This window comes from Salvia miltiorrhiza, chromosome 4, assembly GCF_028751815.1.
Source record: "Salvia miltiorrhiza cultivar Shanhuang (shh) chromosome 4, IMPLAD_Smil_shh, whole genome shotgun sequence".
NCBI classification, from domain to species: domain Eukaryota; kingdom Viridiplantae; phylum Streptophyta; class Magnoliopsida; order Lamiales; family Lamiaceae; genus Salvia; species Salvia miltiorrhiza.
In genome coordinates this window covers 2,203,156-2,219,167 of record NC_080390.1, presented here as the reverse complement: position 1 = coordinate 2,219,167, position 16,012 = coordinate 2,203,156, and the positions used below count along the sequence as shown (strand labels likewise).

Genomic DNA, 16,012 nt, shown 5'->3' with positions numbered 1-16,012 from the left:
TCATTCTCCTTGGTTAGGATACATCCTAACTGGGCTCGTTCCATTCTGCTCAAGGCATCTGCCACGACGTTGGCCTTGCCTGGATGATAATTGATTCCACAATCATAGTCCTTGACTAATTCTAGCCATCTTCTTTGTCTCATATTCAGATCCTTTTGCTCAAAGAAATATTTGAGACTCTTATGGTCGGTGTAAATTTCACACCGTACTCCATAAAGGTGGTGTCTCCAAATTTTTAATGCGTGTACTACTGCTGCTAGCTCTAAGTCATGCGTCGGGTAATTTGCTTCATGTGGCCTAAGCTGTCGCGAGGCGTAAGCTATTACCTTTCCCTCTTGCATCAGTACACATCCTAGTCCTTTCTTTGATGCGTCTGTATAGATAGTATATTCTTTGTTTGCTTCTGGAACGGCTAGTACTGGGGCAGTAGTCAATCTTTTCTTCAATTCTTGAAAGCTTTGCTCACATTCGTTCGTCCACAAGAATTTGACTTCTTTCTTGAGCAGATGAGTTATAGGCTTGGCTATTTTGGAGAAATCTTGTATAAAACGACGGTAGTAGCCTGCTAATCCTAGAAAGCTACGAATTTCGTGAGGTGTCGTTGGTGATCTCCATTCTTGCACTGCTTGAACCTTGGCAGGATCCACTTTGATTCCCGCAGCTGAAATGACGTGGCCTAAGAAATTGACTTCTCGTAGCCAAAACTCACATTTGCTATACTTAGCATAAAGCTTTTCAGCTCTTAGCTTCTCTAGCACTGTTCTAAGGTGCTCTTCATGTTCCATCTCATTCTTTGAGTAAATCAAGATGTCATCTATGAATACCAACACGAATTGATCTAAATATTCGTGAAACACTCGATTCATGAGATCCATGAATACGGCGGGGGGCATTTGTTAATCCAAAAGGCATCACTATGAACTCATAGTGTCCGTATCTCGTGCGGAATGCTGTCTTTGGAATATCCTCAGGTCGTATCCTCAACTGGTGATACCCTGTCCTTAAATCTATCTTTGAGAAAGCGCGTGCTCCTCGAAGTTGATCAAATAAATCGTCTATGCGTGGTAAAGGATACTTGTTCTTCAGGGTCACCTTGTTCAATTCCCGGTAATCGATGCACAATCTTAAACTTCCATCTTTCTTTTTGACAAACAGGACCGGTGCTCCCCAAGGCGAAGCACTGGGTCGAACGAATCCCATGTCCAACAACTCTTGTAGTTGCAGCTTCAGTTCTTGCAATTCTGCTGGTGCCATCCTATATGGTGCTTTGGATATTGGTGCTGCTCCGGGTTCTAAATCGATCGTGAATTCCAATTGTCGGTTCGGGGGTAGACCTGGTAGAATATCCGGGAAAACATCTCGATACTCCCGCACTATAGGTACATCTTCTATCTTTGCTGGTGCTTCCTCTTCTTGGTTCAGGTATACTAAGTATGCTGTCGCACCTTTTTCTTTTAGTATCTTGTTCGCTTGCACTGCAGAGATAATAGGTGTCTTCTTCCACTTTCTATTGATGGCGTAAAAACATGTGGGTTCCTCGCCTGGTGGCTGGAATGATATCCGTCTCTGCTCGCATTGTATCACCGCATGGTGTTCTGCTAACCAGTCCATTCCCAAAATGATATCGGTGGTCCACATTCGCATTAGTCTCAACGTCTTAGCCTTAAGCTTAAGAGGTCCTAATTCGAATTCCAAGTTAGGACACACATGTGTAACGGTGGTGAACTTCCCTAAGGGAGTGGCTACCCTTAAGTGTAACTGGGCTGGTTCTACATTCAACTCTAATGTATCCACACAGGTATGTGAGATGAAAGAATGTGATGCTCCCGTATCAAAGAGAATAACAATGGGTACACCTTTCAGTTCCCCAATACCTGTTATGTTTCCTTGGTTCTTATCCTGATTCTTCTGATTGATAGCATACATCCTTTGATGTTGTGGTGGTCTTCCTGCTTGCGGTGCAGGTAGCTGCTTATGAGGCTGGTTTGGACGGCGAAAAGATTGTTGCTGTAGTGGTTGAGGTAGAGGAAGAATTCCTTCCATTGCCCTGAGCTGTGGGGTTGGAAACTGATTGGGTCTTCCTCCACTCATCCCTTGCTGTCGGTTGGGGCACTGGCTCGAGTAATGCCCTGGTTTTCCACAAGTGAAACAATTTGGGTTTCCAGCTCTGCACACTCCTGTGTGTAACTTGTTGCACTTAGGACAAGGGGGTATCCCTTGGTGTCCGGGGTGTGACGTCGCTGGTCCACCATAAAAAGACTTATCGCCCTTCACGAAGGGAGGCTGAACATTCTGGCCTTGCCATGGCTTCTTGCCGTCATTTCTACGATTATCCCATTTGCGTTTTCCTTTCTGTCCCTGGTTAGAGTAGGGAGTGTTTGATGCTTGCGTGTAATGGCCTGATGGAGGCGTTGGTGCGTGTGTTGCTTTCTCCGGCTGCATCGCTAGCTCCATATCTAGAGCTCTGTTCAAGGCCTCGGCATAGGAAAGTGCCGTTTGACTAGCTAATACCACTCTTATCTCTTGCCTCAGTCCGGCGCAAAACAACTCGGACATCTTCTCGTCCGTATCCACTCTATACGGTGCATAGCGGGCCAGATCGCAGAATAGTCGATCGTACTCCACTACAGTTCTATTTCCTTGCTTTAATGTGGTAAACTCCATCTCTTTCTTTTCCTATAACTTCTGGGTATGAACTTCTCACACAGAGCAGTCTTAAAAAGCTCCCAAGTGAGTTCATCTAACTGCTCCGGGGCCATAGTTTTCTGCTTTGCTTCCCACCAATAGTCGGCGGTTCCTTTCAACTGGTAAGACACGCACATAAGACGTTCTGCGTCATTGCATCTCAGAAATCGAAAGATTCGTTCCATAGCACGAATCCATTCTTCTGTTTCAGCAGGGTCTCCTGTGCCTGCGAAAGTCGATGGGTTCTGTCTTAAGAAAAGTTCTTCCACTCTCCTATCATGAGGTGGAGGCGGCGGCGTAGGTTCTCTGGGTTCTTCCTCATTCTCGGGTATATTTCTATTTACTCTTCGTGGAGGCATTATGACAATCTACAAGTTTGATCAAATATAAGTTCCTCTATGTGACAAGGCTTCTCATACTCTAATCTCATAGCTGAGAAATTTACAACATATCATGCATCTCATATGTATATCATGCATCTCATGTATACACATATATATACATATATAAATATATACTTTCACATAGAGTATGCTTAATGCGTCAAAGTAATTTGCTTTCAATAAATGCTTTTAAATTGACAATTACTTCATAACAATGCATCAAAACAAGCAATCTCATTACTCATTTCGTCAAAACTGGCCGCTCCGGCCCATCATATATATATCTCGTGAAAATTGCCTCAACGAGGACTTCTTTTGTACAAAAGTGTATACTGTGATCTATAAACTGCTATAGGTCAGTACAAAGTACTACTCTGTTAAAGACCTAGCTACTGCATCATCACTGCGTCTATGTACAAGCAGCCCTACCACTGGGTACAGATACTATCCGTTACCCGTGTACTATAGGGGCCTAACAAAATAAGTACAAGCCCTGGCCTGGGATGGAAACTATCCATTACCAGCCAAAACTATGGGCTATCTAAACAAAGCTACTATATACACATGCATCTCTACTCAATACTATCATATCAGTACCATATCCACCCATGACCTCTACCATCATCCCTGCTAAAATCATCACTCCCATCCTCCGTAGCATCATCACCGTCATCCTCTCGAGCGTCGCCCAATCGAGGCACATATGGCACACCGTCCTCACTGTCAGAGTCGGCACGGTGAAACGGGTCAAAAGAGGCTCTCTCTCGAAGCGGATCCCCTCGAGGAATGTCCGTCTCGAATGCCAAGCCCATGCTAGGAAGATCCAGGGGCTGTGAGACGAGAGTCCCAACTACCGGGGCTGCTCCCGCGTCGTCCTCCGCGTCTCTAACCATCCCCTGGGGTCGTGAAGGCCCTGGTGCGAAAGGGTCAACATCGGTCATGGCTATCTCCCCTTCCCCAACAGTAGGGAGGGGAGGAACAGGGAGGGGCTCACGAATGGGGCTCATCAACTGTTCAAGAGTGTCGATGGCCTCAGTAGTGTCAATGGTCATCGGGGTGACATAGGATAAATATCCAAAGGTCGGGGAGTACATCCCGGGAGAAAACATGGGGTAGTCAGGGTCCAAGATAGCAATAGGAGGAATCTCATCCTCGGGCAGAGTGCCCTGAGGAAGTGAAGAAATAGGGTCTGCAATCGGCTGGGAGCTAAGGAGATCTAGTCCCAAAGCCATCAAAGGATCCTCAGTCTCAGGAAGACCCTGAGGCTGACTCTCTGCCTCCCCCTCTCGGGTGTCACTCTCCGAGAGATAGAAATATGGAGGGTTCGCATACATCACGAACCGGCTCAACAGTACGACTAGGTACTCTGGAAACCGCACCTCAAAACCACTCGGTGCTACCGGGTCGTAAAAATCAGGGGCTATGAAGTGGCACCACGCCTGCCAGTGGGGTGGCATCCTATAAGGTAGGATCTGCATGGCCTGCTGCGCTGTAACTCCGTACTCTACGGCGTCTAGCCACCTGTGGTGGAAACGGGCCAAGAACTCCCGAATCGTCTCATGGTGCTCTAAAGTACAGTCGTAGAAAGCCTGTACTATATCGAATCCCTCTGCCATGCTATAAATAAAATAACAACTCTTGTTATTCAAATAAGTCAAGAATGACTTGCTTGCTTATTTAACAACATACTTGCTTGTCTACGATTCTCGTAGTGTATCATGCACTTATCGTGCCTCTTTCTCAACTTATAGATCACTTTCTCATTAACTTGCTTAATGGCATATCTCATGCTCATAAGAAACTTTAACTTACTCAATTGCATATCTCATGCTTTAACTGAATCAATTGCATATCTTATGCACATGCATATCTCATGCATACAAGTAACTTTAAAACTTAATCAAATGCATATAAATAACTTGAACTTTAACTTTGCATACCTCGTCAAGCTGGCGGAGATGGGGTGTTGGCTCTTGTCAGTGACATAACTCTTTTAGTCTAAGACTCTAGCTTAGACTAATAACTCAATTAAGAAGAGACTCTATAAGGGATTATGCTCAGAGCAGACGAGCTGCTCTGATACCACTCTGTCGCAGCCCGATATAGCCAGTGATAGCGTATACCAAGTATCGTACGACTAATAAAAATAAACATGAAAGAAATAGAATTTACGTCTTGCTTTAGCGGAAGCATTTGCAACTATACTCTTTTTCAAGGAGGACTTTAAGACCGAATTAAATTACTTGCTTGGTAAAACAAAATTAAAGACTTAGCAGGGGTTTGAAAGTGGTTTCCCTTAGGGGATATTACAGACCAGCAATATAAATAAAGGGGTTCATCAGAGTTGTGCAGCGATGCGTTACTATATGTGTGAAGACATATAGCAGGGAGTATAATAACTTATAGAGTCAAAGCAATAAGATAAGCATGAGACATAGAAAGACACTGTCAGCTGACAATTCCAACAGCCTTCACCCATCCTCGCGCCAAGCCAGACCTGCACATTTAGAAATATATGCAGGGCTGAGTACCAAAAAGCACTCAGTGGACACATGCCGGAAATAATTTAAATCTTGCTCTTAGAGCTATATGTCAATCTTGCCCTTTTCAATGCATCAACAGGATTTACATGAGATTTAAAATACCTGTTCACGTTTTTCTGTCATAAACTCATTTGCATCATCATAATAATATCATTAGTCTGCAGACATTATATTCACGGTATGTGCCAACTATGAGAACTCATATACATATATATACTAGGTGAAGAGAAGGAGGCCTCCTTCAAATCACCGTGACCGGCCGACTAGAGACGGCTCACGATCACCTCTGCGCACAAAACCTTTACTGTCATCTAGATCAGTCAAAGGCCGATATCTTGCATCATGATCATAATCATGTCTTTCATAGAGGCAACATACCATATCTCATTCTCATCAATAATATATATGGCAAGATGACAATTTTCATAATATGCATCAATAATGCTTCAACATGCTTCATTTTCATAATACTCATCAATAATGCTTCATCATGCTTTATTTTCATAATACTTTGCATTTGAACTCGTTATCATGGTAGCTAGCCATAATAGAGTTAGAATAAAGCCCACCTGTCTCAGGAGTCGATGACGTAACGCTCGGGGTCGTACTAACGCCGGCCGTCACTCGAACCTTTAGTGGCGCACGTGTTTAGATTGCCATGTGACAAAATAAACTCTAGTTAGAATCTCATCTAACTCATATCTCATACTTAAGCTTAAACTTTCATCATGTGCTTAATCTCATCTTATAACTTCTCCACTATTTACCCAACTGGACTTCCCAATATAATCGGATATCTTATCCAATTAAAGGACTCTCAATCCTAGGCAAATAGCATTCAAAAATATCACTTAATCATACATGCTTCAAATAATCTCTTATTTCACATAATATGCATATAACTTATCTTAATAATCAAATGACTTAAAAGTCATTATATGAACTTGAAATCTTTTTCATTGTGGGTAAAATCCCAAATATTCATATAAGCCTTGAAAAATATTTATAAAACTTTCTAGTAGCATTTTCATGCCATATCATGGTGTATAATTCCACCAAAACTCTTTAAAAATTCTTAACACAAAATCAAGGCAAAATTTTCGGACACTTCCAGTTTAACATTCTGTGCTGTCTCGACTTTAACGAATAAACTGCTTTAACTCAGGAATCTCCTGGATTCGAGACTTATACCGATGAAAACCTCTTTGAGTCTAGTTTCGTTTAAAAAAAAAAGTAGACTGAAAAACTCCAAGTGGTTTAAGAGATATGAGTGTTTTCCCACAGTCTACCAGATTCGGCAGTTTGGCACGACTGGAAGTTAGGATTTTTAAAAATTAGTAAACGTTGTCCAAAAGATTTGAAATTTTACATGCGTCTGTATAACACGTGTATCTTTCTCCCATAAAAATTTGGGAGGCTGAATATTTTTGAAAGTTACTGAAAAGTGTGACTCCACAGACTGCCTTCTTAATTTCTCGGCGGAAATGTGCAGTAAAAGTTTTATATTTTAAAAAGGTAGTAAATCAAGTCCAAATGACCTGAAATTTTACCAGTGCTTACAAGACTCGTATATATACACACCATAAAAGTTTGAAGATTTTTGGACGAGGGAAACCTCGTCGACTCAACAGTTACAGAACGTAAGAAATTTCCCGAAATGGTCGAATTTAACAAATTACACATATCATCATAGATTCATGCTTTCACCAACATTCTCATGCATTTTCTTTCTAAGAACTTATCATGATTTACTAATCATAACACATAGCCCTTTCAAGGGTTCTCAAGAAACATATCTCTTTCTCTCATGTATCTAACATGGAGAGGTGTATGAGCACATGAAGGTAGTGGAACGTTGAAAGAATTCATCATGCTTTCTTATATCAAAATTTTCGAGAATTACAAGAGTGGAGAGGGGACTATCATGCTTCAAAATACCTCAATAAACATGCTTATATATCAAGAAAATTATGTATATATATAACATGAAAGGAGAGTTGAGGTTGCTACCCACAAGATTAATGGAGGTGGAGTAGGGGATGATGTGAAATCCTCTTGGAGCTTGTGCTTAAGATTGATACACCCTTGATGGCTTTAGTGTGTAGCTAGAACACTTTTGGCTTCCTTAATCCTTACTATATTTGGTGAAACAAGAAGAAAAGTATGGTGGAGTGAGAGGAGAGGGGGTTGCCGAAGGGAGTAAAAAAAAAGAGAGAGAGCTTGCTTCTTGATGAGCTTTGATGAGAAGTGATGGTGTGATCTTAGCTTCACTTAATGCATATCTTGCTTTAATTGAAGAAGTGATGGTGAGGAAGTCATCCTCTTGATGATGTAGGAGAGTGAGAAGAGAGAAGGAGAGAAGAGAGAAAGGAGAGAGCCGAGAGAGAGAGACCGAGTAAGGGGAAGAGAGAGAGGACTTGCATGTGTGTGTGATCTTGCCATTACTACACTATCTTGTTAGTCAAAGGTGGATTAATGGTGGATATGTCATCCTATGGAATGAATAGAGAAGGAGAAGAGAGGAGGAGGGAGGAGAGAGGACCGAGAGAGGGAGATATGAGAGAGGGATGTGGGAGCTTAAAGGTGGGGATTTTGTTGGCTAACTAGGTTAGCTATTAGGTTAGGTTTTAAATGCTTGCATGTGTGTTACATTGATGGTGAAGGAATGAAGTAATGAGGGAGAGAGAGGAGTGTGCGTGAGGGGAGGGAGAGAGGGAGAGACCGAGAGTGAGAGAGAGTGAGAGAGATTGAGAGAGAGTGAGAGAGATTGAGAGAGAGTCGAGAGTGAGAGAGAGTGAGAGAGATTGAGAGAGAGTCGAGAGTGAGAGAGAGTGAGAGAGATTGAGAGAGATTGAGAGAGAGTCGAGAGTGAGAGAGATAGAGAGAGATAGAGAGAGAGTCGAGAGTGAGAGAGAGTGAGAGAGATTGAGAGATATAGAAAAATATACACATATATGCTTGACTTACTATACATCACTACTTTAGTGTGTAGGAATATATCCCGCGGAAATATATATTTATTTACGCGTGGGAAAAACTTATCTCAATTATGATATATCTAATATCATAACAACAATGCATCAAAAATCATATGTGAATATTCTACCACGTAAAATATTAATATCACATAGATATCTCAATTAAAATATAGGGCGAAGATAGGCTTCTCCATAATAGGATTTATAAGGCCCGAGAAAATAATCTTGCGGCCTATTAGCTCTCAAAAATAATTCTTATCTCATTTATTCGCCCACGTGCATTATTCCTCTAGCTATTATTTAATAACTCAAATTAAATACGAGCTAGGGCATAAATAGCTTCTCAAAATACGGGGTGTTACATTAACGGAACTCGCTGATCAACTGACTTGCAGCTATAAAATAAGAAACTTAATGTGAAGTGGCTTATCTTGTTCAATAGGATCGTGGATGTAGGAGCAGTTGACTATGAAACACGTTAAATATTTGTGTGCTTTATTTTCTATTCTACGTACTGCGATATATATAATTGTCATCATTAAGCATACAATCATTTTGCATTATTTTTATCAAGCTCGGTTAGTTTATTTTATAACTGCTGATCAAATCGGATACTGATTGAGTTGATGAGATAGCTAAAGAGATTTTCATAACTCTCATGCATTGCACGGTGTGCAAATGCTAGTTAAAATTAAAAATATAAATAAAAATACACATAATTAAGATGTTAATAATAATATTTTTCTTATTATTTATTTATTTATTTGATAAATTAATTAATAACTTGCAAAAAAAACTTGCTTTAAGTCTTAGAGCACCCGCATCGCGGGTACTCGAGGAGGTCCTCGAGGAGACCATCTGCGTCGAGGAGGGCGATGCGGCGAGGAGCTCCTTGAGGACTCCTCGAGTTATCGAGTATCCTCGATAGGCCGGTGGAGATGGCGCGTGCAATGCACGCGCCCAATTTAAAAAAAAATATATGAAAAATTCGAAAATTCGAATTTATATATATTTTTTTGACTGCAGCGCCTCGGTCTCCGCACCTTTGACCGATCGTTTGAATTTTATTTTATTTTTTCTCCTTCTTCTCTTCTTTAAAACTACCCATCTTCTTCCTTCTTCTCCACACCTATTCTCCTTCTTTCTTCTTCCTTCTTCTCTTCACACCTCTTCTTCTCCTACAATTTTCTCCGTCATGGATCCACAGCACCCTTTCTACGATCCAAATTGGTGCCCTGATCTCTCCTCCGATTATCATCCCGATATGGGAGGAATCAACTTGGAGGAGAGCCCGCCCGAGGAGGAACCGGTGAGTGCTCAGCAGAGTGTCTCCCCACCAAAAAAAGGCGGCCGGAGGAAGGAAAAGGCCACCAAAATGAAGCACGACAAACCAAAAGTTTACCGTCATACTTACCTTCCACAGCATACGGATCTCATCGTCCAAATTTGGGCGGAGGAGGCCAACGACTCGATCCGTGGGACGGATCAGAAGGGAGAGTCATATTGGGGCCGGATCCGCGAACGTGTGAACCCCATCCTCGGCGTCGACCTCGGCATCAAGCAACTTCAAGGCCACTGGTCCCGGGTGAGCGCGGATGTGCGTCTCTGGGAAGCTGTTTGGGTGGAGACGCGCAATAATTGGCCGTCCGGTCATTCGGATGATATGATTCGTGAAAAGGCCCAAACCATCTTCAAGGCTAGAAGCCCAACCAATGCCTCCTTCAATTTCTGGAACGCGTGGAGAATTCTCCGGAACAATCCCAAGTTCAAGTCGATGTACCTCCTTGGAGACGTGCATGCCTCCAAGAGGACAAAGACAACGGAAGAGGGCGGCTTCACCACCTCGGCGTCGGGCGAGGAGATCTCTTCTGCTCGGCCCATTGGCAACAAGGCGGCGAAGGCGGCGGCCAAGGCGGCGGAGAAAGGGAAAGGGAAGGCAGCAGCGTCGCATACGAGCTCGGATCCTCCACCAGAAATTGTGGAGAGGTTGGATAGGAACGACGCGCAGATGAGGGCATTCACCGCCCAGTACCAGCGGAGGAACGATATCCGAGAGAGGGAGCTCGATATGCAGCTCCTGAACACGGATACGACGAACATGACGGACGCACAACGTGCATTGCACGCGTCCATGGTCGCCGACGTGCTCAGGCGTCGTGGTCTATCCTAGGCTTTTAATTATGTGATTTTAATGATGTTTTAGGTTTTTTAATTTTTTATGTATTTTTTTTTTATGTTTTAAATAGGTTTTTTAAATTTTTATGTATTTTTTTTATGTTTTAAATAGGTTTTTTAAATTTTATGTTTAATCCAGTATTTAAATATGCAATTTAAATTATGCAATAAAATTTAAATGAAAAACATAAAATCAAAACTAATATTATCAAGGAGGCTATCAAGGAACCCCAATGCAGCACTACCTACTCAATAACACAAACACTATCAAGTAGGCTATGAAGGAGGTCCCAATGCGGATGCTCTTAGGAAATTCATATACTAAAATAGTAAATGATAACTATAAAGAATTTTGGCTTACGAAATTCATACACTAGTGAGTCTTACAAAATTCATTATATAAAGTCTATAAATTTTCTTGGGAAAAAAGTGTACAGAATTAAAACTCAACGAAATAAAAAGAAAATAAGTACAATTTCACAATTGATCCATAAAAACAATAATAATTAAAAATGATGGCAGAGAAAAAAACAAAGAAAAAACCGTCTGCAGCTTTAAAATGAAAACGATGGCAGCAAAACTGAATTAAAAAATAAATAAACTTGCGGTTGGGAAAAAGGGGAGTAGAAGAAAAGAAAAGAAAAGGGAAAAAATAAGGCAAACTTATATGCCACCAGAGACAGGAACCGAATTTTCATATCCCGCGGTATGAATTCATTCATCCAATCCATTTTCATTATATGCTAAAGCAGCTATCGCATGTGTACATTTACGTATCCGTCATGATTGTATGGTTTTTTTTGGAACTGGGGTCTGTTTAAACAGAGTGTTAGTTTCAGAATTTCATTTTTTCGATTGCCCATGTCAGTCACCGGCAATACTTTCGTGCCAATTTTGAATAGTGTTTTCGTATAAAGAATGAGAATTTCCTTTCTGGCAGTAGTTTTAGCTAAGCAGTGATTTCTGATTAGGAACAACCGAGTATGCGGTTGAATTCTTGAATTTTTCTACCTTGACTGCAAGGTGTTTGGTGAAATGTCTGAGTAGTTTTAAAGATATCTTTACGGACAATGCAGAGAAGCTAGTAATGAAAATTCATGAGCATTTAATGCAGATCTCATTATATGATACGCCATGTTCCGTTACTGTCACGCACAGCACTGAACCACAATAGCCTAATGATGGTTGATCCAATTGTGCATGAAAGGATATCTTGGAAGCTTTGATTTTTTTAATTTTTTTTTACACTAACTTGTGATGATTGTACATGTGCATATTCTGTTTTGAATTCTTGGTGAATATCTGTCTTTATTTATCTTGGTTGTACTTGTAGTTATCAATCCAAACATCACATTTTCGACATAATTTGTGATTCTGAGGCATCTGATCAAAGCCCCGGACTGTGTTTTTGTAGTAAGTTATGTCCTCAGTTCGTCTGGTGGCTCAGACAACGCACCCAGAACCCGAGAAACTAGCTTTGCTTATTGATCAAAGCAAAAACATCAAACATCTAAAACAAATCCATGCACTCCTTCTCCGTCGTGGCCTTGAGAGCTATCCAGTTTTAAATCTCAAGCTCCAGCGTTCCTACTCTTCCCTAGGATATGTTCAGAACTCTGTGGCACTATTTAACCTTACCCAGAATCCTGACGTTTTCTTTTACACTGCCATAATCCGTGGCCATGCCATAAACGGTCTCCATGAACGAGCTCTTAACTTTTATGTACAAATGCTTATTGAAGAGATAGAGCCTAATGCATTTACACTGTCTACTGTCCTCAAAGCTTGTACACTGGAAACTGGGAAAGCCCTCCATTGCCATGCTCACAAATTCGGCCTTGTCTCGGATAGTTATGTCAGAACTGCTCTCATTGACATTTATGCAAGAGGCGGGGACATTGTCCTGGCTCGTAGACTCTTTGACTCAATGGTTGAGAGGAACTTGGTTACTTTCACTTCGATGATTACTGGATATGCAAAAAATGGGGATGTTGATGAGGCAAGGGAATTGTTTGATGGAATGGAAGAGAGGGATGTGGTGAGTTGGAACGTCATGATTGATGGTTATGCTCAACATGGGAGGCCGAATGAGGCCATAGTTCTCTTCAGGCAGATGATGAAGGCTAAGCTGAAGCCCGATGAAGCTACCATGGTGGCAGTTCTCTCTGCCTGTGGTCAGGTGGGAGCACTAGGATCAGGCCAGTGGATCCATTCTTACCTTGGCTATCGAGCTACTTTCAATTGTCGGGTGGGGACTGCTCTGATCGATATGTACAGCAAATGTGCAAGTTTAGAGGATGCCAGGAAGGTGTTTGATGGAATCAAAGACAAGGATGCTGTTGTTTACAATGCAATGATTGGAGGCTACGCGATTCATGGATTCTCACAAGATGCGATGAAGCTGTTCAAGGAAATGCCTGAGGTGGGACTCCACCCTACTGACATAACCTTCATCAGCGTTTTGAGTGCTTGTGCACACGCCGGATTGATCTCGGAGAGCTGGGGGCTTTTCAACGCGATGAAAGATGAATACGGCATTCAGCCGAAGGTAGAGCACTACGGATGCATGGTGAATCTTCTAGGTCGTGCTGGACATCTAGAAGAAGCATACGAGCTGGTGAAGAGCATGAGCATAGGTGCTGACTCTGTTTTATGGGGAGCATTGCTCAATGCATGTAGGCTTCACAAGAACATTGCTTTAGGAGAAAAGGTCGTGCAGTTCCTTCTGCAACGCGGTCTTGCACATTCAGGAACGTACGTCCTTCTTTCCAACATATACGCTGCAGCAGGAAATTGGGACGGCGTGGCAAGAACAAGGGCTATGATGAAACAAAGTGGGGTTCAGAAGGAGCCAGGGTGTAGCTCAGTTGAAGTGAACAACAAGGTACACGAGTTTCTCGCTGGCGACACGAAGCACCCGAAGAGCAAAGACATTTACGCGATGCTGGAAGAGATGAACAAGTGGCTCAAGGCTCACAGGCACGCCTCACAGACAGAAGAAGTTTTACACAACATGGACGACGAGGCTGAGAAGGAGCGTTCCCTTAAGGTTCATAGCGAAAAGCTCGCTCTCGCATTCGCTCTTATTAGCACGAAGCGAGGAACCACAATCAAGATTGTTAAAAACCTCCGAGTTTGTCCGGATTGTCATGCGGTGATGAAGCTCGTCTCGAAGATCACGGGGAGGAAGATCGTCATGAGGGATCGCAACAGGTTTCATCATTGTGTTGATGGTATGTGCTCTTGTGGTGACTACTGGTGACTTATTCTATTTATTTCATAATTAGAAGATGCTAAGAAACAAAGAATTTGTATAACAAAGAATTGATGTTTTAATTTCCTATCTAATCTAATACGAGGAAACCTCATCTTCCTCAAAAACATGTGAATTTGTGTGAAATCTATCTAGGCTGGTCTCTGCATCAATGTCCTGCAACAGAGAGACATGGTGAGTGACCTGATCTTCATCATCCACAACTTGCAACACTCTTGCAGACTCCCTAAACTCGAAGCTGTAGGCGGCGAACATCCTCACGATCAAGACCTGCGCGCGCTTCCCCAGCGTGGCCTTCCTGAGCAGGCCGCGGAACTCTGCCAGAATCTCCTTGAGTTTATCCCGGACGACGTCCAGCAGCAACGCGCCGCACTGCGCGCAGAAGCTCGCGGCCACCTCAACATCATCGTCGGAGCTCAGGAGGAGCATCAGCACGTTCAGCGCCAGGTGCTCGTAGACGACCCTCTGGTTCACGAGCTGCGCCAGGAACGCCGAGGCGGTCTGCATCCGGTCCCTGTCCCGGCGGCCGTGCGCGGCCTTGAACTGCAGCACGGCTCTCTTGACGAGCAGGTGTCCGACTTGGGGGAATCTGGAGTTGATTATTGCGGCCAGCGCGGCGTGGACGTCGGTGGAGTCGGGGGATTCCGACTGCAGTTTGATCAGCGTTTGACAGAAGAAGCCTCTGGCGGCGACGATGTTCTCGGCCAGGATTTGATCGGCCACCAACGCCACGTTGGAGGCGCTGGCCTTTCCGACGAGCCTCGCGATTCTTTTCTGCATTGAGAGCCACTCTGATTCTGTGAGGGGCGTGGTGTCGTCGCGAGTAACAGCAGAGTGCATTGAATCCGAATCCGAATCCATTGATGGAGCGTCGTCTATCTCTCTCTGTTTCTGAGGAAGTTGTTGAATAGCAAAGATTTGGTTTTGATATTTGGAGTATTTATAGGGAGTGGATCTCTAACCCTTGGTTTGGGGTGCAAGTAACAAGAATCCGAGAAAATCTCGATATTATTATTTGAACCTTTTCAACTTCAAATTTATTTACTCCCTCCGTCCATGAAAGAACTTCCTAGGAGGGAGTGACACGGGTTTTAAGAAAAAATATTGTTGAGTGTATTGAGAGTAGATAAAAGGTAATTGAGTGTATTGGGAGTGATGAAAAAGTGTTATAATTAATATTGAGAGTTGTGAAAAGTGAAAAGTGAAAAGTAAGAGGATTATAAGTGGTGGGGTATAGTCCAAAAATAGGTAGGAAGTTCTTTTGTGGACGTCCCAAAAAGGAAATATAGGAAGTTCTTTCGTGGACGGAGGGAGTATTATTTATTCTAAGTCATTGTCAAATCTATATCATGAAAATATAGACGAATATTGCCAAAAATTTTAGTACTTTTTTTAGAGGAAAAATATAATTACAAGAGGTATCTAATATATAATCAAATCAGCAACTCACACGTAGGCGGAACCTCTACACCACACAAACATAGGAAAACAACTACACGCAGGCGGAGCCACACAAAAGTGGGAAAACTATCTATAATTCCTCTCGCAAATGAGAGTAAATGAGAGTCTTTGGGTGCCTCAACTTTGTGACTTGACTAGGCCTCATCGGCTTCATTAATTCAACTTGGAATGGGCAATATTGTCAAGAACAAAAATGCGACTTTTAAATAATTACATTTTAAAAACTATCAGCAAAATGAGCAAGTTCATGGAATGTTCTATTAGCGACGTGCATGAGATCTGGATTTGGTCAGACAATTTTGGATACCCAAATTCTCGATTCGGGTATTAGGGTATCTGATTTTTAATTTGGATTCAAAGTTTGGTACCCAACCGCATGTTATACTTATGCTAGTATGACCATTCGTGCGATGCACGACAAACATCGAAATCAACCACATGTTTTAAATAAAAAATATAAATATTAGATAAATTATAATTAAATACAAAATATATTTTAAAAATAAATTAAAG

General features: G+C 42.3%; 3 protein-coding genes across 6 annotated transcripts; 1 reads left to right on the top strand and 2 right to left on the bottom strand.

Annotated features, from left to right (window-relative positions):
• On the bottom strand, positions 1 to 2,556 carry LOC131021122 (uncharacterized). Its single transcript, XM_057950211.1, has 2 exons — positions 1,154 to 2,556; positions 1 to 79 (listed from the first exon to the last, which is right to left on the bottom strand). Exons 1-2 carry the CDS (start codon positions 2,554 to 2,556, stop codon positions 1 to 3), a joined length of 1,482 nt encoding a protein of 493 aa, XP_057806194.1.
• Positions 2,557 to 11,337: 8,781 nt separating this feature from the next.
• Positions 11,338 to 15,074, top strand: LOC131022168 (pentatricopeptide repeat-containing protein ELI1, chloroplastic). 4 transcript variants are annotated; one of them, XM_057951594.1, is made up of 3 exons: positions 11,338 to 11,470; positions 12,179 to 13,997; positions 14,174 to 15,074. In XM_057951594.1, the coding sequence occupies exons 2-3, from the start codon at positions 12,185 to 12,187 to the stop codon at positions 14,218 to 14,220; spliced, it is 1,860 nt and encodes a 619-aa protein (XP_057807577.1). In that variant the 5' UTR covers positions 11,338 to 11,470; positions 12,179 to 12,184; the 3' UTR covers positions 14,221 to 15,074. The 4 variants fall into 4 exon arrangements, with proteins under 4 accessions (XP_057807577.1, XP_057807579.1, XP_057807576.1 ...); XM_057951596.1 differs by having other exon boundaries at positions 12,098 to 13,997; positions 14,260 to 15,074; XM_057951593.1 differs by having other exon boundaries at positions 12,098 to 13,997.
• LOC131021121 (uncharacterized) lies at positions 14,302 to 14,899 on the bottom strand. Its single transcript, XM_057950210.1, has 2 exons — positions 14,355 to 14,899; positions 14,302 to 14,308 (listed from the first exon to the last, which is right to left on the bottom strand). The coding sequence occupies exons 1-2, from the start codon at positions 14,897 to 14,899 to the stop codon at positions 14,302 to 14,304; spliced, it is 552 nt and encodes a 183-aa protein (XP_057806193.1).
• Positions 15,075 to 16,012: the final 938 nt, after the last annotated feature.

Coding starts and splice junctions, on each gene's coding strand:
- LOC131021122 (XM_057950211.1), bottom strand. CDS start 2,556: ATGTCCGAGTTGTTTTGCGCCGGACTGAGGCAAGAGATAAGAGTGGTA. Junction 80..1,153: donor CCTTGGGGAGCACCGGTCCT/GTTTGTCAAAAA, acceptor ATTATCATCCAG/GCAAGGCCAACGTCGTGGCA.
- LOC131022168 (XM_057951594.1), top strand. CDS start 12,185: ATGTCCTCAGTTCGTCTGGTGGCTCAGACAACGCACCCAGAACCCGAG. Junction 13,998..14,173: donor GTTTCATCATTGTGTTGATG/GTATGTGCTCTT, acceptor AAATCTATCTAG/GCTGGTCTCTGCATCAATGT.
- LOC131021121 (XM_057950210.1), bottom strand. CDS start 14,899: ATGGATTCGGATTCGGATTCAATGCACTCTGCTGTTACTCGCGACGAC.